We start from the raw sequence: 21,899 nt of genomic DNA on the forward strand, positions 1-21,899 counted from the left end.
GATGCTCGGGCACAATAGACAAATGAGATGTGGGACTATAAAACCATGGGTTCCCAGTTTCTCAGAAATGAGACGGAAGGCATTATTTTCTTCGTTTAGAGCAAACATCTTGACAGATTGGAGATTGTTCACTCATTTAAAACATAATGATATTCAATTTGGGAGAGTCCATTGTCCCAATTGGAAATTGGAAAAAGATGGGTCCCATTTGCTAATAGCTCAACTTCTACACACGCAGAGAGGAAGGAAACAAATGATTAATCACGTTATGGAGCCCTCACCGGTGGTTCATACATGTCATTTACAATAAAAGAGAAATGCTTCAGTGCTCTAGTGGTCCTAGCTGCATTAGTTCACTTGGACAGCTCCATCGATCAAACTGAATTTGTCCATTTAAGTCTTCAGCAAACATGAAATGGATAATCCAATCCATCTTTGATTTGGTTCTTTTTTTTTTTTCTTTTTCCTACAGCCATCCATTCTCCAATTAAATGCAATCCATAATGGTCCCTAACAAATAGACAAATCAAATAATTGCTTCGACCCATTCTGTGTAAATGAATGACCGTACATATTTAAGGCCATTGATCAAATGGTTAATGTTTGTCATATCAGTATGACATTTTAAGGGTAGCCCACAAAATGTGCTTTAAGACATAATGCACAACCTAGACTAATGGATTGAGCTAAGTGTCTTAATGCAACTAGGAGTACCATAACCCACAGTGCTGAAGCATTTCTTTATAATAAAAATGTTTTAATCTTTTCTTCTTTTTTTTTGGAGAAATTCCCCGTAATTAAATTTGTCACTATGGCTACCACCAACTGCTCTTTTGTGGGCCACTGCCTTAGCTTCAGGAGAGCTCACAATTACTTGGCACAATAATAATGTAAAGATCAATCAAGCAATATTTAAATCAACTTTTTTTTTTTTTTCCATACAAACCCCCTTCACATTTAAGATTAAAAGGGAAACGATACTTCCACTCCAGTTATCGTTTTTTATTATTATCTTTTTCAACACCATTTAAGACAAGTTCTAATAATTGGTATGCACTTTACCAGAGAGGAAAAAGAGGGTGGGTGAAAGAAAGCATTTAAGAAGAAGAAGAAAACAAAGGTGTAAATGTCAGCTGTCTAATGTAAGTATAAGCAGCGGAATGAAAGAGATATAGGTAAAGAACTGATTCCAACACAAACACACGAGTTAATACCTAAGAGCAGAAGAGTGATGTGCTGTAAGACTGATTGAGGAGAATCCCAGGTGCTTACCCCCATTCAAAGGGCTTCCCACATGGGAACTCCTCTCTCTCTCTCTCTCTCTCTCTCTCTCTCTCTGTGCTTTTTTGATTTTGTTTTTTTTTTTTTTTAATAATGTGAAACTTTCATATGTACAAATAGACAGGAGAAATTGGAACACCTGAGACGACATATCAATCTGCATGGACATGGTGACGATGATGCAATAGTGAATGAAGAGAAGCTAGAGAGAGAGAGAGAGAGAGAGAGAGAGAGAGAGAGAATCAAGAACTAACTGAGATCAATGTCAACCCGCTCTGGGATGCCTCTCTCACTCTGGTGAGCCATGAGCTCGATGCCCAACTGTCCTTTGTCTCCAGCCCCAAAAGCATACAACTTCCCCGATTCAGTGAGGGCGAATGTGTGCGCATTCCAATATATTGAATTAGTGAGGCTGATCTGCACAACCCTCTCCTTCACCTCCTTCAATGAAGTGACTAGCTCTGGGCTCAACACATTTGAGTGCCTATTTGCCTGTTGGACATCATAACAAAAGCCACCACATTCTATAAATCAACTCCAAATTATTTGCCATTTATTGCATGAAATGATAGCTTAAAGCATATATGGATGCAACTATCCACGCCTACCATACCCCTATAAAATCTTAATTTTACTGATTTGTTACGCATGTATTTTCATCTATGGATGCAGTGCACGTGGAACACATCTACAAGAACCAGGCCATTCATTTGTTTGGGCCCTAATATGAATGGTCCATTCTCCGCTTGTGTTTCTTTCCCAATCCTCCATTTCCAATTATTCTTCCAGTTGGTGGCTAGGATCATCCCATTGGGTTCATTTTGGGAGCACGGTTTCTGTGGACCCCTGGGTCCACTGAGGTAAGTGGGACCCCTGACTGTGGGGCCCACCATGATGTATGTGACTACATCCAGCTGTCCACGGTACTGAAAGCTCATTTTAGGGCATAATCTAAAAAATGAAGCAGATCCAAATCTCAGGTGGACCATAGTACAGTAAACAGTGGTAGTTGAACATTAAAAACTTCTTGTGGGCCACAGAAGCTTTGGATCAAGACAATATTTGTGTGGTCTCTTCATCTAGGTCTTTGTGACCTTATCAACAGGTTGTACCACAGAAGCTTTGGATCAAGACAATATTTGTGTGGTCTCTTCATCTAGGTCTTTGTGACCTTATCAACAGGTTGTATGGAAAATTAACATTCCGGTGGAATCCATGAAGTTTTTAATGGTGGGGATTCAATCAAGACTGCTTCCTATGGCATGGTCCAGTTAAGATTTGGGCCAGCTTCATTTTTGGTATCATGCCTTAAAATGAGCTGTCAAAATGGTTGGACAGTATAGATTTGAGGAACATGCATCACTGCAAGCCCCACTGTTAGGGATCCCACCCACCTCAGTGGATCCACGCTCTCATTTTGGGATACAGCCCATTCAGATACTGTACATGTGAGCCAGATGTATGACATAAGCTGATTACTTCAGTACAAGTGAAAACACCAGATTATTCTTCAATATAAGTTAATATTTTCCTTACCTAGGTATCATTTGCATGTACCCAAATCACCATGTGATCCAATTTCCACAGCATAGTTTAATATGAAAAAACCTCGACTCATCCAGGTCGACTATACCTAATAAGTTTTATTACAAAAAAGAAAAAAAAAAAAAAAAAATGAACTCAATTTGATCACCACTGAGTCGACTTGGATAAAACTCAGAAAGAACTCAATGAAGCTTGATTCAAGGCGACTCTGGCAATATTTACATTTTTTTTAATGTTTTAAATATTGAATATTATTCGGAGGAAAAAAAAAAAAACTCAGATTGAGAGATAAATACGGAAAAAAAGGAAAAATAAAAATAAAAAATCAAAAGAAACTAACCAAGTTTCTTGACTCGACTCAATGTGCTTTGTGAGTTGAGTAGAGTTTTCAAGTTTTTAAACTATGATCCATAATGATGGCAGCAGTTACGTTTTTTTTTTTTTTTTTTTTTTGAAAGACTGAGGAAGGGAAATCAATTTCCTGGTATGTGACAGTTTCCTTCATTTGAAAAAGACGAGGACTGAGGAAATCGATTTGCTTTTCCTCAGATTTCCTCAAAAAAGAGCAACTTCTTTTTCCTCTCTAAAACAAAACAAAAAATAAAAATAAAAATGGAGATTTCCATCCCTGTTGAGAGACAACTCTCACTTTTTGACCATTGGCCATTCCACATTTCCATTGAAATCAGAAACATGCTAAAACAAACAGGTTATTTAAGGATTCTTTTCCACAGATTTCCTTTTCTATGGTTTTCCTTTCATCATCTACTTTTTGATTTCCACAAATCCAAACATCATTGGCATTAGTTAGCGAGAATGTTGGAAACAAACAAAGTTAAAGTCTGAAAGTTTGATGTATGCATACCTGGCCATCAGTCCCAGTAGAGTGTCCGAGGCTCGACGATTCTCCACATCCAAAGGAGTACACATCACCATCTTCGGAAACCACAAAAGTTGTGTAATCACCTGTGGCGACATGAACGGCCTTGATCTTGCTCAAAGCTTCCACAACCTTTGGAACTGACTCACACTCTTCATTCCCATGCCCCAAGCAGCCATATCGCCCCCAACCCCAAGTGCATACACGTCCGTCACGTCCCACGACAGCGGCATGCCAAGCGCCTGCTGCAACAACTGCAGGCTGAAGGTTTAAGGCCTGAAACTGTTCAATCAAACGAGGGTACCTCTCGTCAGTTCTGGATCCATGGCCAAGCTTTCCTCCCAAACCGCAGCCCACGGAGTACACAGACCTGCATTGGAATGGCTCAACCGACAGTGATTTAAGTCAACATGAGCAAACCAGATGATTTACTCTCCCCACCCCCCCCCCCCCTCTTTATTCTCTCTATTTATTTTTTTACCTTTTGAAAACACATGGGGGCACCTAAGGATAAGACCAACTTGGTTATCAAGCCAACTCACATACACAGAGTTGCCCCACTTGAAGAAGAGCATAAATCTGACCACACATCCGTCCATGCCAAATTTGGCAAGCATGGAGAATGTAGGAATCAATAACAAATTTCACAGGTAGCCATTGCATTCTCATAGTTATGGACATCATATATTGATTTAAAAAGAAGCATCATGGCCAACTGTGAACTTAACTCATCAGCAGCAATTTCTCAGCAGCTGTTTCTAGATCCCATACTAATTAGATTGAGGTCATCCCGTATCCTCACCAGAATCCAAAAAAGTAGAAATTGATATGGGATAAGGGGGGAGCTTACATGCCACTAGGTTGGCATGCTAGTGCAAGAAGGTAGCAATAGCCAGCTGCGATTTGCACCACTGGTATGTTAGCTAGGGGTCCCAAGAGGAGATGAGGCTCCTGATCATTCGGCTCAGTTTGATGGCCCAGCTTCGCATCACTGCCCCAAGAAAAAGTATAAACTCTGCCTTCCCTAGAGAGGACGGCCGTGAAGAAATTCCCAATTGCAGCTTGCACCACGAATATGCCCTTCAAGGATTCAACTGGCTGTGGAGTCATAACATATTTAGTGCCTTGAACGCCATACTCAGTTTCTCCAAAGGAATCTTTCCCAAATGCATACACCTGTCCAGCCTCACTGATCAGCATTGTCCGACCAGCCCCCGCTGCTGCTTGTATAATACGAATCCCTTGCAATGATCTGTGCACAGTTAAGAGATTGGTTTTTTATGTTCTTGATCTTGTTCCTCCATGATTTCCTCTCTTTTCCTGGATTTTTTTTTTTTTTTTTTTGGTGTCTTGTTTTGACAGTACAAAAGTGGTGTGAATTTACAGACCTGATTTGGCGTGGCCGCCACTCCTCTTCCACAGTACCATGGCCCAGCTGCCCTGAGCTGTTAGACCCAAACGAATATACCATCCCGTTTGATGTCACAGCTATGCTGTGACCAGGCCCTGCTATTGCCTGTGACTTCTCTCTCCTGCAGCATGCTTCCCCTGCCAGCAAAAACCTCAGGACCAGCTTCCACGATCCCCCACACTGTTGCTTCAGGGCAGCCCGCTCTTCTTCTGTCATTGGCTTAAAGATGGCCCTCTTCTGGCACATGTCCAGTGCAGCAAGCTCCGATATGGAGAGCTCGAAATCAGGGGGAAAGTTCGCAGGATGCCTGAAGAAAGAACATGTTGCCTGCGACAGCCGGGCATTCCATCAGCAGCATTATCAATTCTAAGAAAGACAAAACCAATTGTTATTGAATTGAATAGAAACAAGTACTTGCCTCAAGCTTTGCAAGGTCTTGCGGGTCCAAATTGCAGCCTGTGAGGACATGGAGAACAACAGAGGGGTTGGTTGCCAATGGGAATTCTCCTGGGGTGGAATCCCCAAAGCAATGCCGCTGTTGGCGTTGGAACGTTTGCAATGGGGAGACAAGGGTGAGGGGCTGGTCGACTATGTTGTGGAAATCAACAGATGGGGTTCCGCTCGTCGTGGCATCCATGGGCACTGTTGCAAGACACAGTGCCCGAGTTTGACGAGGAAGTGGGAGTTTGAACTGCAGGGTAGTTGAAAAGTAAACCATCTTAAATGATTAATTTCTGCAATTGTTTGATAAAAATTATCTCAAGTCCTTTCTAATATGGAAAAAGGCTTACATGTATTTATTCAATGGAAGTTTTCTTCAAACAGAAGTCTCCACAATGTATAGATAGATCAATCAACTGATTCCAATTCTTAAGCCTATTCAGGACAAACATGAACACAGTCACCAGCTCCCCCTTGTGGACAAGCACAAGACATGAAATATATGATTTATTTTTTTTAAAAAGAACGTCACTCTAGTGAGTAATTATGTGATTTTGGCATTAACGCTGACAATATTTGTCAAGAGTGAGTATAATTCCCAACACATTTTCGTCATATTGCAGACTGCTTTGTGAGAGGCAACAAAACAAAATTTTACAACATAGAAGCCCAGACGGTAATATAAATTGGGCAATAGAGAATAATCAAGAACATCTGTTAAATTGCATTTTAGTTCATGATCCATTCCTCTGACAATTTGACAATATTTGATGCAACTTTGATGAATTTCCATCTACCACGGCATAGAAGCAAAAGAGGATCAGCAGTTAGGAATGAAAAAGAGATCCAATCCAGAATCGATGATGCTTCTGTGAATAAATGAGTACTGGAGTGAATCCCAATGAGACATCTGTCTTCATCTCAAGAAGCAAAAGATCATCAAAGACTAGATACGAAGAATAAGGAAGATTCCTCATACAAGAAGTTATCAGATCTGCTGTTTTAAGAACAAAGATATTCTCTCCTCAAAAAATTTGTTATTGAAAGAAAAGAATTCTGCACCCACACGAATACTTTTCTTCCTCTATTCATCGCAAATCCCAACCTTAGACAAGCCGACAATAATTTTTAAAAAATAAAAATAAAACAAAATATTTCCACCTAAATCAGTAAAACAAACGATAATAAAAAAGTCCAAAAGAATAGAGGGAAAAAAAAAAAACAACTTTCATAAAAGATTTCTAACATATCCAACCTATAAATAACATATCCAAGATCAACTATATTTCACGCATGCCAAAGAAAAAGAAAAAATAATTTATTTTTTTCTTTTTAAAAAAGATAATTCTAGAAAAACAGAGGAATCGGATTCTCGTTTCTACATAGGAATCCTCCAAAATAAAACCGACCCACTTAATAATAATAATAATAATAATAATAATAATAATAATAATAACAATAATAAAATTTTAAGATATCCAACGTCAAATAATAAATAACGAAAAGAGGCAATCTAAAAAAAAAAAAAAAAATCCAAGGAAAAATCTAAGCAGAGGCATAGAATTAGCAGTTTCTGCAAAGAAATCTACCAAAAAGGAAAAGAAAAGAAGACAGATAAACATGGTACTTTGAAAGGACCCAAGATCCAAAACATGTTACGGAATTCATTCCCGTAACAGAGCGATCCATAATCCGATGCTCTTTTGTAGCCAACATGAAACAAAACACGGGAGAGCACCCACACACACACACACACACACAGAGATCAGAACCTTTCAGATCGAGCTACAAAGAATCAGAAACGAGAATTACAAATTATAATTGACGATAATTCCTGAGCGCCACGAAATTCTAACGGCATCTGCGGATTGAAGAATAAGATTTTAGAGTATCTATTCCTTTCTCACAGAATCAAGCGATTCCGGGCTCGGATTGGAGAAGAAGACAATCTAAAACCGATCCAAGCTGTTCGATTGTCTGGTTCTGCGACTGGAATGAAATTATTTTGACAGACAACGGAAGAAAAATGGGATTTTTTTTTTTTCTCGTCTTCCTTTCTATAGCTTTCCTTCTCTTGTATACGTTTCATAAAGCGATGAGGTGTCCGCAAAGGGGTGAACAAGCAAAGCTATTTCCATTATATATGCAGGAGCTCCTGCCACGTCAGCAGTCCCAACTAGGGTTAACGGATTTAACCACAGTATGCGGTTAAACGGGAAGAGTGGGGAAGTTCTCACCCTTGCGCTGCGTTCTCCCCAACTTGGCCTTCCCCATTTGTACGAATTGCCTACTAAGTGGTGGAGATGCTAATCCAGTCCGGTGCTTGATTTAGGGACAGGACGCGGTGTGTTTGGACCCAACACCTCCACTTTCATCAATGGAATAGGTGCTCAAATAATGTCTACATTAATAAAGGTCCCAGGAGAATTTGGTCCACACTAATCCACAAACTGAATATTTGTAGTACCCAGCTAAAAGGAGGGTAATCAGACTAGGCGTGCCAGCCGGATGAATTTTTATTTCATCCGCTCACTCTCGCATATATGCACGTATGAATGGTTCTCGTGGGAAGTTTTCGAAAACTCAATCTCCTATCAGAATAGCATTTCAGAGATATATATATATATATATATATATATATATATAGAGAGAGAGAGAGAGAGAGAGAGAGAGATGCAGCTGTGGTCTCTCAGCCGAACTACAACTATTGGTATGTAATATCTTACTCATTTAAATAAGATTTCGTTGGACCTGGCATGTTGGTGTTTGTGCCTAATTTTATCATATCAAATTCAACAACTCAAATTATGCTCTGTGTAAGCAAAATCTCGACAAAAGATAAATGATCATGAGTAGTCTAAAAAGGATAAGCTAACTAGCTACAAAAATAAGACATGTAGCAAATTTCGCTCACATGGTGGAACCAAGCGACACTCACATGGCAGATCCAACGAACCACCTTAGTGGCCTCATGATTGAAAATGAACATCGACTGAAACATAGTTGTGGCAAATGACAAATTCAACTGATGCACCATGGCATCATATATTGCCGAAACATTTAACAAGTAGAATAATATCAACGCCAAGTTAGCCGAGTTTCACAAAACACTGCATATGTTTGGGCAGCGAAATGGATATTTCTCACTAATACGTGACAAGTTAAGAGAAACTCTTATCCGCATAATAAGAGTAAGACGTGTAACAATCAATGGCCAACCAATAAGAAACAATTAGTATACGTGGTGTTGTTTGATAAGTCACAACTATCTTCAGGTCCAGACGATTATTTCCACATCAGTAGATATCTCTCTTCAGCTACTGCCTTAAAATCCTATAAATAGGAGAAAGATTAAAGAGCTTTGGGCCCTCGCCAACCCAATACAAATCAAATCTACAGTGTAATACTGCTTATCATTTTATTTTATCTTATCTTATCCTAGTTTATCTTAAATTATGACAACTTGTCTATGCTACTATATTAAACCGGCTTCACAATATGAGTAGTATAATCCTATTAATCTACGCTGCCACACTAGACCAACCTAAATTAAGAGTAGGGTAATTCCCTTCCATTTATACCAAGCACTGGATCACAATGAAGACTTTTACTTTCCTCTTTTAGTAGTGTAAGTCCCTTCATCTACACTTAAATCACTAGTGTAATATAATGTCATGGATTTCTCGATACTCGAGTATTAAATGTACTTGGGTAACACTAGAAATATTTTCAATTCAGTAGGTGAAAACATATACATGTCTGAATTAAGACTCAAAGACTTCAGAAATTTGTACATGAAACTCCGATTCTGGAACCCCCAGCTCCATCGAAACTTCGTAAGAGACTCGAGTAAACAAATCTAACTGTATAAATTTGATTTGACACCCTTAGAAAGCCACTAATTTTGCTTGATTGTTGAGAGAAAACCCCAAGTGCAGGGTCTCTCAGCCCAACTACAACTATTGGTACGTAATATCTTACTCATTTAAATAAAATTTTGATGGTCCTGGCATGTTGGTGTTTGTGCCTAATTTTATCATATCAAATTCAACAACTCAAATTATGCTGTGTGTAAGCAAAATCTCGACAAAAGATAAATGATCATGAGTAGTCTAAAAAGGATAAGCTAACTAGCTACAATAATAAGACATATGTAGCATATTTCGCTCACATGGTGGAACCAAGCGACACTCACATGGCAGATCCAACGGACCACCTTAGTGGCCTCATGATTGAAAATGAACATCGACTGAAACATAGTTGTGGCAAATGACAAATTCAACTGATGCACCATGGCATCATATATTGCCGAAACATTTAACAAGTAGAATAACATCAACGCCAAGTTAGCCGAGTTTCACAAAACACTGCATATGTTTGGGCAGCGAAATGGATATTTCTCACTAATACGTGACAAGTCAAGAGAAACTCTTATCCGCGTAATAAGAGTAAGACGTGTAACAATCAATGGCCAACCAATAAGAAACAATTAGTATACGTGGTGTTGTTTGATAAGTCACAACTATCTTCAGGTCCAGACGATTATTTCCACATCAGTAGATATCTATCTTCAGCTACTGCCTTAAAATCCTATAAATAGGAGAAAGATTAAAGAGCTTTGGCCCTCGCCAACCCAATACAAATCAAATCTACAGTGTAATACTGCTTATCATTTTATTTTATCTTATCTTATCCTAGTTTATCTTAAATTATGACAACTTGTCTATGCTACTATATTAGACCGGCTTCACAATATGAGTAGTATAATCCTATTAATCTACGCTGCCACACTAGACCAACCTAAATTAAGAGTAGGGTAATTCCCTTCCATTTATACCAAGCACTGGATCACAATGAAGACTTTTACTTTCCTCTTTTAGTAGTGTAAGTCCCTTCATCTACACTTAAATCACTAGTGTAATATAATGTCATGGATTTCTCGATACTCGAGTATTAAATGTACTTGGGTAACACTAGAAATATTTTCAATTCAGTAGGTGAAAACATATACATGTCTGAATTAAGACTCAAAGACTTCAGAAATTTGTACATGAAACTCCGATTCTGGAACCCCCAGCTCCATCGAAACTTCGTAAGAGACTCGAGTAAACAAATCTAACTGTATAAATTTGATTTGACACCCTTAGAAAGCCACTAATTTTGCTTGATTGTTGAGAGAAAACCCCAAGTGCAGGGTCTCTCAGCCGAACTACAACTATTGGTATGTAATATCTTACTCATTTAAATAAGATTTCGATGGACCTGGCATGTTGGTGTTTGTGCCTAATTTTATCATATCAAATTCAACAACTCAAATTATGCTGTGTGTAAGCAAAATCTCGACAAAAGATAAATGATCATGAGTAGTCTAAAAGGATAAGCTAACTAGCTACAATAATATGACATATGTAGCATATTTCGCTCACATGGTGGAACCAAGCGACACTCACATGGCAGATCCAACGGACCACCTTAGTGGCCTCATGATTGAAAATGAACATCGACTGAAACATAGTTGTGGCAAATGACAAATTCAACTGATGCACCATGGCATCATATATTGCCGAAACATTTAACAAGTAGAATAACACCAACGCCAAGTTAGCCGAGTTTCACAAAACACTGCATATGTTTGGGCAGCGAAATGGATATTTCTCACTAATACGTGACAAGTCAAGAGAAACTCTTATCCGCGTAATAAGAGTAAGACGTGTAACAATCAATGGCCAACCAATAAGAAACCATTAGTATACGTGGTGTTGTTTGATAAGTCACAACTATCTTCAGGTCCAGACGATTATTTCCACATCAGTAGATATCTCTCTTCAGCTATTACCTTAAAATCCTATAAATAGGAGAAAGATTAAAGAGCTTTGGGCCCTCGCCAACCCAATACAAATCAAATATACAGTGTAATACTACTTATCATTTTATTTTATCTTATCTTATCCTAGTTTATCTTAAATTATGACAACTTGTCTATGCTACTATATTAGACCGACTTCACAATATGAGTAGTATAATCCTATTAATCTACGCTGCCACACTAGACCAACCTAAATTAAGAGTAGGGTAATTCCCTTCCATTTATACCAAGCACTGGATCACAATGCAGACTTTTACTTTCCTCTTTTAGTAGTGTAAGTCCCTTCATCTACAGTTAAATCACTAGTGTAATATAATGTCATGGATTTCTCGATACTCGAGTATTAAATGTACTTGGGTAACATTAGAAATATTTTCAATTCAGTAGGTGAAAACATATACATGTCTGAATTAAGACTCAAAGACTTCAGAAATTTGTACATGAAACTCCGATTCTGGAACCCCCAGCTCCATCGAAACTTCGTAAGAGACTCGAGTAAACAAATCTAACTGTATAAATTTGATTTGACACCCTTAGAAAGCCACTAATTTTGCTTGGTTGTTGAGAGAAAACCCCAAGTGCAGGGCTGCAACGTAGTAATAACTTGGTAAGACTGAGGTCGTACCCATAAAGACATATAATTATGTGATTTCTAAAATACTTTAGAACTAAAACTAGAACTATTTCTGAAATTTAATTAAAGAGTAATGTTGTAATTAAGAAGGAAGTTAATAGAATTAAAACACTAGAATGCCAAGGATCCATTTATAGTTATCCTTAATGTTTAATTTATTTGATTCAATCATATAACTCAACTGGAATCGAAGTCTTATGCTATCCAGCTGGATAATAGGGCAGTTAAATAATCATTCATAAACCAAATTAGATTTGAACTTCAATTGAACTGGTTTCTACATAGTACACCGAAGTATTGATATAAGGGAATTCAAAGCATCTATCATGCCCGTAGTCTATGATAGATTAATGACTTTACATATCAATCCCTTACAAAATAGATAAAAAATTATTCTTAACTTTCCTAAGCATCCAATGTGCCCGGAGTCGACAATGTATTAAACTAAACTAGAAAAAAAATCTTCATTTAAACCAAATATCAATGAATTATTCAACAATCAAACCAATTACTTGAATTAAAGTAAAATAAAACATTATGAGTAACTACAAGCTACACCTTTATTTAACACCCCGAATTTCCAAGGTCTAAGTCTTGGCTCGTCCTTGGGAATCCTGGCGTTAATTTCATTCACACGTCGTTTAAATAGTGTAATTAAATTCATATATTCCGAGTATTAATGCACCAGTTCATGAAAAGGAAATTCTTTGACATTTATTATTCCAATTAAAAGGAAAGTTCAACGAATCATTAAATGCTCACTCAGATGGGAGCTTATTACAAAATTAAGTTGCAGCGAAAATGTAAATAAAACTAAATCATGAAACTATTTTCTTATTATTCAGCATAGTCTTCCTCAAGAAGGTGATCCTCTGGGTCTTTGATCTATTCTTCACCTACATCATCTATACAGTTGCAGATGGTTAACGCCCTACTCATAGTGATGGTCATTCCTTTAAAGTTTACAATGATTAAAGTGATTCAAGAGAATAACAAAAGGGTACCGATACATCTCATACTCCACATATACAAGTGGTATCAATATGCGCAAACATTCTATATGAAATACATACCTAGTAAAATATGTGTGATCCATCATACTCAGCAGTCATAATCACAGTGTGGAAGGCAATTTAGTACATCCGATTTGCCCCGCATTCTCACACTGCGGAGATTTACCGACGTGTCCCACTTTACCGTGGCTTTACGCGAACATCTCAAGGCAACAAAACGACATAGTTGGGGGATTTACGTAATGCGATGTATTCATGAAGCGACTATTTGCGATATCCAATCTCAAGAAGTGATGTAACACTCATGGAGTTTTACTTACATCGATTGTGCACCACGCCAATCAACCCACAGAATTACTTGCCGACCAAGAGGGCTGCTTCCCGTAATGCATTACGTTCATGAATTTATGATGATTACCAGAGATGTGATGTCTGACACGATACTTGCGTGCAGGAAACTAAGATGATGTGAATTTCTATGGTGATGATTCATAGGACATTATAAACAGTAAAATACCTTAGAAATAAATAAAAGAGGCATAATCAATCATATTGTAAAATTTAAAGGAAAGATTCTCACCTTTAATTTGCTGATATTATGGGACTTTCTTTATGGTCAGATCCTATTTTAGATCACCTGGGTTAAGTTAAATATCAATTAAGTTCAGTAATAAGAAAAAACAATTTCATCTAGTTATGTTGAATTTCTTTAAGGTAGTTGTTTGTACTAATTTTAGACGTACATGAATTCACCTGGTCGTGTAGAGCTTATGGTAGTCCTCACTTGGTCGTATAGAGCTTATGGTGGTCCCTCTTCTCGCTTCTACACCTCTCTCTCTCTCTCTCTCTCTCTCTCTTCTTGAAATCGAACAACGAATTCTCTTCTTTCTTCTCTTCCGCAACTTATTTCTCTCTTTTTTCTTTCTTGCTTTTCTTTATGGTGGAATGGACAGGGCTTTTTATAGCCGGTCCGAATCTGAATTTCCTTACGCCGATTGAATTTGGAAGCTTCTTGAGTAACTCTGGTTGCGTAGAGTGGAATGGCATATTCGGTGTGTGGCTGGGATCTTGCTTTCTTTTTGGATCTTTTTCCTTTCCAATTTATCTGGTTATGAGACGTCTGATGGCCCATCAGCGGATCATCTTGGACCCACGATTGGGCAATTCTCAGCTGAGAAGTTGATTCCACTTTTATGGTTGATCGGATTCTCTCAATTTTTCCTTCTTCCTATTTTCAATAGGTGGGTCGGATTGGTTGTGAGATGCTCCCTGGTCCGTCAGATCCATAGCAGGCATGAGATCACAAGGTCCTTTGCGATTGGGAAAGGCACCTTCCGCACCGCGCAGTGTGGCGTAAAGGCCGGTGCAATCGGAGATGTGGTTTCCTTTCCAATCTTTCTTGCTTTGCTTGAGATGGATCTGGAGAGAAGAACAGATAGATTCCTTGTGTTTGAAACTGGACATCTTCCTGTTTTGGTGGGTTGGCCACACGATCATGTCTTGTAGAGTTAGATGAAAGCTATGCGGTGCTTGATCCCTCTTCATGCGTGGCTTACTAGCTTCAAATTTTGTCTTGAAATCTGATGGACAATCTGGATTTTCTAACCGTCCTTGTATGGTGGCCCACCACGGATTCTTTGTATTTTTGTTTGAAACACGCCGTAAGCGGGAATGTGAGGGAGATGGAGTTTTTTGGCAATTCATCCGGTCAAGGGCTGTTTGACAGGTTAATTGTTTTGGTACTTGAAAATGTCTTTGCTTGTCAATTAGCGTGATGGTTGAGTTAGTAATTCATGTGAGCCCCATGTGAAGAAAATTCAAGATGTTACCTCGACTGGATGTATGATTTAGGAACGTCAAAGGTAAATTAAACCTTACATTCCATGTCTAAAACCCCCAAGTATATAATTCCCTTTATAAAAAAAAATCGTAAAACAACAAAGGAATTAAATACTTGAAAACTTGGTGCAAATAGGTAAATTTCTTAAATTTTATACATGTCACTTCGAGCCATCGAGCATGCATCGATGACATCAAACATGGCTTGATGACATCGAAAAGTAACCCTCATATGTCCAGCAGCCACATATATTTTGACTAAAAATTCGATTCATCGAACATGTGTATTCGATGACATCGATGGTGATTTGATGACTCGAAGAACTAGAGTTTTTTTTTTCTAACAAGCTTCAAAGGAAAATCTTCTGGAAAATTTGAGGAATCGAACTAGATTCAATGTCATCGAGATTCAAGCTTTGATGACATCGAATAAGGTTCGATGACATTGAAAAAGGCTAAGAAAATGTCCATCGTGCTTCAAAGGTAAATCTTCTAAAAAGATCGAGGAATCGAACTAGATTCGATGACATTGAGATTCAAACCTGGATTACATTGAATCATGTTCAATGACATCGAATTAGGACACGAAATTGTCCAGCTTTGAAGAAAAATCACACATAAATTCAAGGAATCTAACTAGATTCGATGACATTGAAAATTAAATTTTGATGACATCGAATCAAGTTCGATGACATCAAACGCAATCACATTCTAACAATTATATTACCATTGGACATTTTGCCTTTATAAACAGAAGCTCGGTTCTAGTGTTTGTATTGAGAAAAATAGAGAGTTTCAAGGGGGTAACTTCTTACCTACCATCTTTAATCCTTCTTCTCATGGAAGTTCAATCCCCAACCCTTTCTTATTCATTGAATTCTCAATAGATTGGATTGGAGAATGAACTTCACCATTCAAGGATCTTCCAGCAACTACTTAATGGCAAATCATTAAGCTGGAGAATATCTTGAATGCACAACCTGGAATTACTCTGTCTCTTAAAAGATCCATAGTTAATAGAGTAGATTCCACTAAACACCTTGACCCAAACCCTGCTACTATTGGAGCATTTATAAGTGTTGTGGTTTAAGGGAGCTGAAGAATCTCCGTCATCAAGGGAGATCGTCTTCATCATGTGCTAAACGGGGTTCACCTAATTATAGGTAAGTGTTTAAGAGTCCACAGAATCTGGGGATCCTTTGCCTCTAATGGGAGAATACGTATAGTATCCTTGTGTAGGACCTATTATGCCTTGTGTCGCCATTGGTTGTATGCCTTGTGTAAGCATGTCTGATTGCCTTGTGTAGGCATGATTAGTTGTCATGTGTAGACACTTTTGGTTGTCTTGTGTAGACACATTTGAGTGCCTTGTGTAGGCATGTATGGTTGCCTTGTGTAGGCTTCCTTGTGTAGGTTCTAGTGTCAACCTTGTGTAGGTTGTAACAGTTTGAGGTGAACCGGATTTAAAACCTCCGTTAGTGAAATCCGGTACACTCAAGGGTTAAGGGCGTCCACTGAGAGTGGAGTAGGCACATCGCTGAACCACTATATATGACTGGGTTTGGGATTGCTATTTGCGTATTTATTTGATCATACTTATCTTGAATGTTTGAAATGATGCATGTGAATGATTAGAACTAGTTGTAATCACATCCCACACACTCATACATTCTACATAGACTAAATACTTGAATTGTTCATCCTAAGTAGTCTATTGTTTAAATCCTCTACTTGGCTTGGAAGCCTGCAGAGTTAAGGTTGCTACATCTTGATTAATTGCATATTAGTTCAAGATCAGGAATTGGGTTTTTAAATTGATATAAATTTTACAAAGTCCTATTCACCCCCCTCTATGACACTTTGACCTATTTCATACTTTTAATATAGCGGTCTAAACTTCAATTTCAATTGGTATCAGAGCGGGTTTCTCTTGAAGGGTTTAATCACCTAGAGAAAGATCTTGACTGAAGTAAGAGTTATGGGCAAAGGAGATGGACCATTAGTCTCACGGCCTCCCATCTTTAATGGCTTAAATTATGCATATTGGAAAGCAAGAATGATCTACTTCTTACAAACTTTGGATCATGACGTTTGAGAGATATTTGAGAATGGATATGTTGCTCCCACTGAACAGGTGGTACTTGAAAATGGCACAACTATATCTAAACCCAGACCAAAAGAAGTAGACTCAATTTGATAAAGAAATGAGGATGTGCAAAGCTAAGCTATGAATGTAATTTACTGTAGAGTTTCACTAGATGTGTTCAGTCAGATAAGTATGCGCATAAACTCAAAAGCAGCATGGAAGTTATTAGAAACTACCCATGAAGGAACTAACACAGTAAAAATGTCTAGTCTACAACTTCTGACATCTCAATTTGAGCACATAAAGATGGAAGAACATGAGACATTCATGGAGTTTTTCACTAGGTTAAATGACATATGTAACTCCATGGGGGGTGTTGGGGAAAGAATTTCAGTATCTAAAATTTGTAGGAAAATTCTAAGATCATTGCCGGAATAATTTAACCCCAAAGTCACCATTATAGAAGAATGTAGGAACATTGAGGAAATGAAAGTAGAAGAACTAGTAGGTTCCCTACAAACTTTTGAACTACACCTCAAACCACACACCAAGTCCAAAAATAATGCTCTCAAGACCTCTAAAAACATGACTGTAATAGAGGAAGAGGATAGTGAAAATGAAGGTGGTGATGAGGAGGTAGCTCTCTTGGCTCAACAATTCAAAAAATACTTCAACAAGAATCGTGAAAAATCATACAATAACAAAAGGGAAACAACTGGACAACAAGCGCCAAATAGGCAAACCATTTAAAAAGTCCAGGGAACCTTAATGTTAGAACTGCAAAGAATATGGTCATTTGTCTATCAATTGTCCTACTAAGAAATCAAAAGGAAAGGCTACGGCAGCCACATGGGATGACACAGATGAATCCAATTCTAAAAACAGTGATTCTGAAAGTAATGAAAACCAAAAGTCTTTAAAAATATTTATGGCCCTTACCACTGTAGTTATTCCCAGCTCCAGGGTTAATGAGGAAAGAGACAAATTACAAACCAAAGAGACACACCCCTCTGATGATGAGGAAGAAGTAGTAGAATAAGAAAAGGATGATATCCATGATGCTTATGATCAATTGTATATCCATAGCATCAGTGTCCTTAAGAAACTTGGTGTTGCTGAAATTAAAAACAAACAATTACAAGATGATTTGAACAAAACTCTGGAAATCAATACCCATTTGAAAAATGATCTTCAGCAATATCACATTGAAAATGACAATCTAGAAAGGAAAACTACTTCCCTCACATCTGAAATGCTAAAATTAAACAAACAGATTGAACTCTTAGAATATGAAAATATGCACCTAAAGAATGAAAATCATAAACTTATTTTTTATTTAGGAAAATCAAAACAATCTGTTGAACTTAGTCATAGATTCTCCCAAAGCAGCGAAAAAACTAGAAAAACTTATAGGAATGGGAAGAACACAGAAGGAAATGAGAGGCTTAGGCTATGAATCGTGTAAATCAAACTCCTTTCTTACACCTCTTATGATTAAGAAAAATATGACATCCGGAAGCAATACTAGGGACACCCCTATATATCATTTATGTAGAGACTTAGGACATTACAAGTTTGAATGTCTTATGTTTGGAAGGTCTCACTCCACTTCCGGTTTGAACTTTTCTAGTAAATTCAAACCAACCAGAAGAACAATACAGAATGTCAAGAGTCCTTCAATATACATACCAAAAGAAGGAACGAAACATCCTACTCCACCAAAAATGACAAAAAGAATGGAGGAGTCATTGAATCAAGTGGCTCAACTAAATCAAAAAACCAAAGCATTGATGAAACAAGGGAACCTGATTCAATTGCCTAAAAAATCCAAATAGGCCCATGGTAAAGACAAAGCACCTTCACTAAGAAAAGTTGTCACCAAATGGGTAGTAAAAAACAAGAACACATGCCTGATAACTTATTCTTATCTTAATACAGGTAATGATTCCAAATGGTATCTAGATAGCGGTTGCTCTAGACATATGACTAGTGACCAATCCCACTTCTCTGGATATTTAAAATTTGATGGTGGGGCGATCACATTTGGAGATGGGAGCTTTGCCAAGATAATTGGGCAAGGACCAATTATTTTACCTGGGATAACCATGATTGAAGATGTCTTATGCATAAAAGGACTGAAACACAATCTTCTTAATATCTCACAAATCTGTGACAAAGAACACATGGTCATATTCTCCAAAGAAGAGTTCAAGATCTCAGACCTATTAGGAAAATGTATTATGAAGGGTCTTCGCACAAGTAACAAATGCTACGTAATTAAAAGTAGTAGAAAGAATGATCCATCTATCTGATACCACATGACCGAGAAGAATAATCCTAAGTCATGGCATCAAGACTTGGATATGTGTGAAATGATGCTTTTTGTGATCTTCATGATATATTAGAGGATCTCATGCCTCTAAATTCTTTTTGAACATAAACATAGGAAATGTTTATAAATTTGGCTCTCACATCTTTTGTATAAATTTTTGTTGAGTGTACAAGCTGACAAGAAACAATACTATGTTGTACATCTCCATGGAACTAATCGAAGTGCTCAGAACAATGTTGAACTTTCTATTTTGATGATGCATTCGATGAATCGAATTACACTTCGATGACATCAAGATAATTTCGACGACATTGAAGAAATAACAGGAATTGAAACGTCGAACACTGCCTACTGTCATCAAAAACCTCTTCGATGACACCTTATTCAGGTGATCGATGTCATCGAAGATCCCCGACTTATAAAAGTTCGGGCGAGCGCAAAAATTCATTTTTGGGCAGAAGGTCATCTTCTTTATTTCTGTTCATCCATTAAAGCTGTGGTGGTGGTCTTGAGCTCAAATAGAAGCCTTTCTTGGTAAAACCCCACATCTCCTCACTATATTTTGCAGAAATAGGTTGAATCTAGGTTGTATTGTGTCTAGGTTGGATTTTGGGAGTTTTCTTTCAAAATCTTGTTCTTCTTCTTAGTTTATTCTCTGTTTTGGAAATCTTCTGTCTTATCACTCATGGCCAAATATAAAGGTAAAGCACCGGCCGAAGGGGAATCTTCTCAGCTAATGAGGAAGAAAACCCTAGCCCCTAAAGAAAGGGCCAGGGCACCTGATCAAGGATCTTCTGCATCCAGACGCGACAACTCTACTCGATAGCTGTCGTGTAGCGGTGGCCCGTTCGCTGCTCCTGCACCTCCTACTGGACCATTGATTCCTCCACCAAATGCCAGCCTATTAAAAAAGTACACTGAGAGACAACTCATGCATGAGAGACAAATTGATCGGGAGTGTATTTGGGTTTTTAAAATTGAACCCCTTTTGTCGATAGTTGACTGGACTCCTGTAAGACCCGTATCCTAGTCCGTACCATTCCGTAGGCCTTTGCGGTCCTCCCAGTAGAATTCCGACAACCCTCGACCTGTATTCGATGTTTGCACGCGATCCTAAGCCGAGTCCTGCATACTGAAGTTAGCTCGACCCAAAACTTGTACCCTAACGACCGCGCCGTTGCCGCGGTTCCAACACCGTGACTCGTGCATAGATCCGATACCCAGGCCAGGAGATGTGGGCCCACGTTCATTTCAAAGAAAACACCGCTCGCGTGAATTCTGAGAGAATCTCTACGACCTATCCCATCAATCAATCAATCCCATTAATCAAGTACACATCACACCTCAAGTCAAGTACAAGCAACCCATTCCCTACCCTTACCTCTTTCTTACATAAGCTACCCTAAAGTCAACCCTTACATCTCTTTATCCATCACTCCACCCATCACCCATCACCCATCACTCCATCTCTTTTCATCTCATCACTCCCCTCTCTCTCTCATTCTTTCTCTTCATTCCCAAGCAACAAGGTTCCAACGTCTAAGGCTTTCAAGAGCAAACCAAGTGTGGCCCACTTTCCCACCCTCTCATCTCCCATCTCAACCATTCATTCTTCATCAACATCCATCAAAATTGTAGACACGGAGCATACGAGTCCAAGGAACTAAAGAAGAAGGCCGATAGGTGGGTGATCCACCATTAAATTTTATTTTTTTGGGACCACATGTGGTGGGACCCGTTTGAAGTATACAACGTAAGAAATGGAGGACCCATAGTAGCGAGGTCCCTCCTCTTCATCACGATCTCTCTCTCTCTCTCTCTCTCTCTCTCTCTCTCTCTCTCCCTCCCTCTCTCTCCTTCTTTCCTTCTCTCTACCCATTATGATGGTGTGGATCCCACCAATATGTGTTATATCTACTCCGTCCATCAGCATCAGACGATGTGGCCCACCCTATTGCAGGTGATGATCCACTCCATCCACTGTTTGGATGGTCGAGGTCTCACACACTGGACCTAATATCCCCTTTTTGTATTTTATATAACATATATGATATATATAATATAATATATATAATATATATAATATAAGATATATATCCAGACCATCTAGCGTCCATGTTGCTGGACGCTGGTTAGATGATATAATATTATATATATAATATTAATATTATATTAATATCATATGTGCATGATGATGGTGGGCCACTCCCACGTGGGACCCACCTTTAAATAACATTATCTGTACCATCCAGATGTATCTGGATGATGGATTTGGAGTGAGTATATATATTTGTATATATATATAATATTTATTATATTTAAGTATATAATATATAATACCCTTATATTATATTAATATATATAATACAGTGGGCCCTACGTGGGACCGACCGTGACATATATCTGCTGCATCAGCAGTCGTGGGACCCAATCACCGTCAGCCACTGGATGGCTGTGGTGTGGGGTGAAATCCACGCCGTCCATCGATCTGGTGGGACCCACCACTGTATGTACTTCATCTGCACAGTCCATATGGACGGTGCTATGTTCGACCTCACCTTGATGGACGTT

General features: G+C 38.4%; 1 protein-coding gene across 1 annotated transcript; it reads right to left on the bottom strand.

The window, feature by feature from the left end:
* Window positions 1-1,080: 1,080 nt before the first annotated feature.
* Window positions 1,081-7,637, bottom strand: LOC131239913 (ultraviolet-B receptor UVR8). The gene is made up of 7 exons (XM_058237839.1): window positions 7,371-7,637; window positions 5,909-5,993; window positions 5,536-5,808; window positions 5,095-5,444; window positions 4,557-4,958; window positions 3,692-4,076; window positions 1,081-1,773 (listed from the first exon to the last, which is right to left on the bottom strand). The coding sequence occupies exons 3-7, from the start codon at window positions 5,752-5,754 to the stop codon at window positions 1,531-1,533; spliced, it is 1,599 nt and encodes a 532-aa protein (XP_058093822.1). The 5' UTR covers window positions 5,755-5,808; window positions 5,909-5,993; window positions 7,371-7,637; the 3' UTR covers window positions 1,081-1,530.
* Between the last annotated feature and the right edge of the window lie 14,262 nt (window positions 7,638-21,899).

Source organism: Magnolia sinica, chromosome 3 (genome assembly GCF_029962835.1).
Source record: "Magnolia sinica isolate HGM2019 chromosome 3, MsV1, whole genome shotgun sequence".
Taxonomy (NCBI): Eukaryota; Viridiplantae; Streptophyta; class Magnoliopsida; order Magnoliales; family Magnoliaceae; genus Magnolia; species Magnolia sinica.

Excerpts from the sequence above, each read along its gene's own strand:
- LOC131239913 (XM_058237839.1), bottom strand. The coding sequence starts at position 5,754 with ATGGATGCCACGACGAGCGGAACCCCATCTGTTGATTTCCACAACATA. Across the intron at positions 5,445-5,535 it reads AAGACCTTGCAAAGCTTGAG|GCAACATGTTCTTTCTTCAG; the intron begins GCAAGTACTTGT and ends CGGCTGTCGCAG. Across the intron at positions 4,959-5,094 it reads TGGCGGCCACGCCAAATCAG|ATCATTGCAAGGGATTCGTA; the intron begins GTCTGTAAATTC and ends AACTGTGCACAG.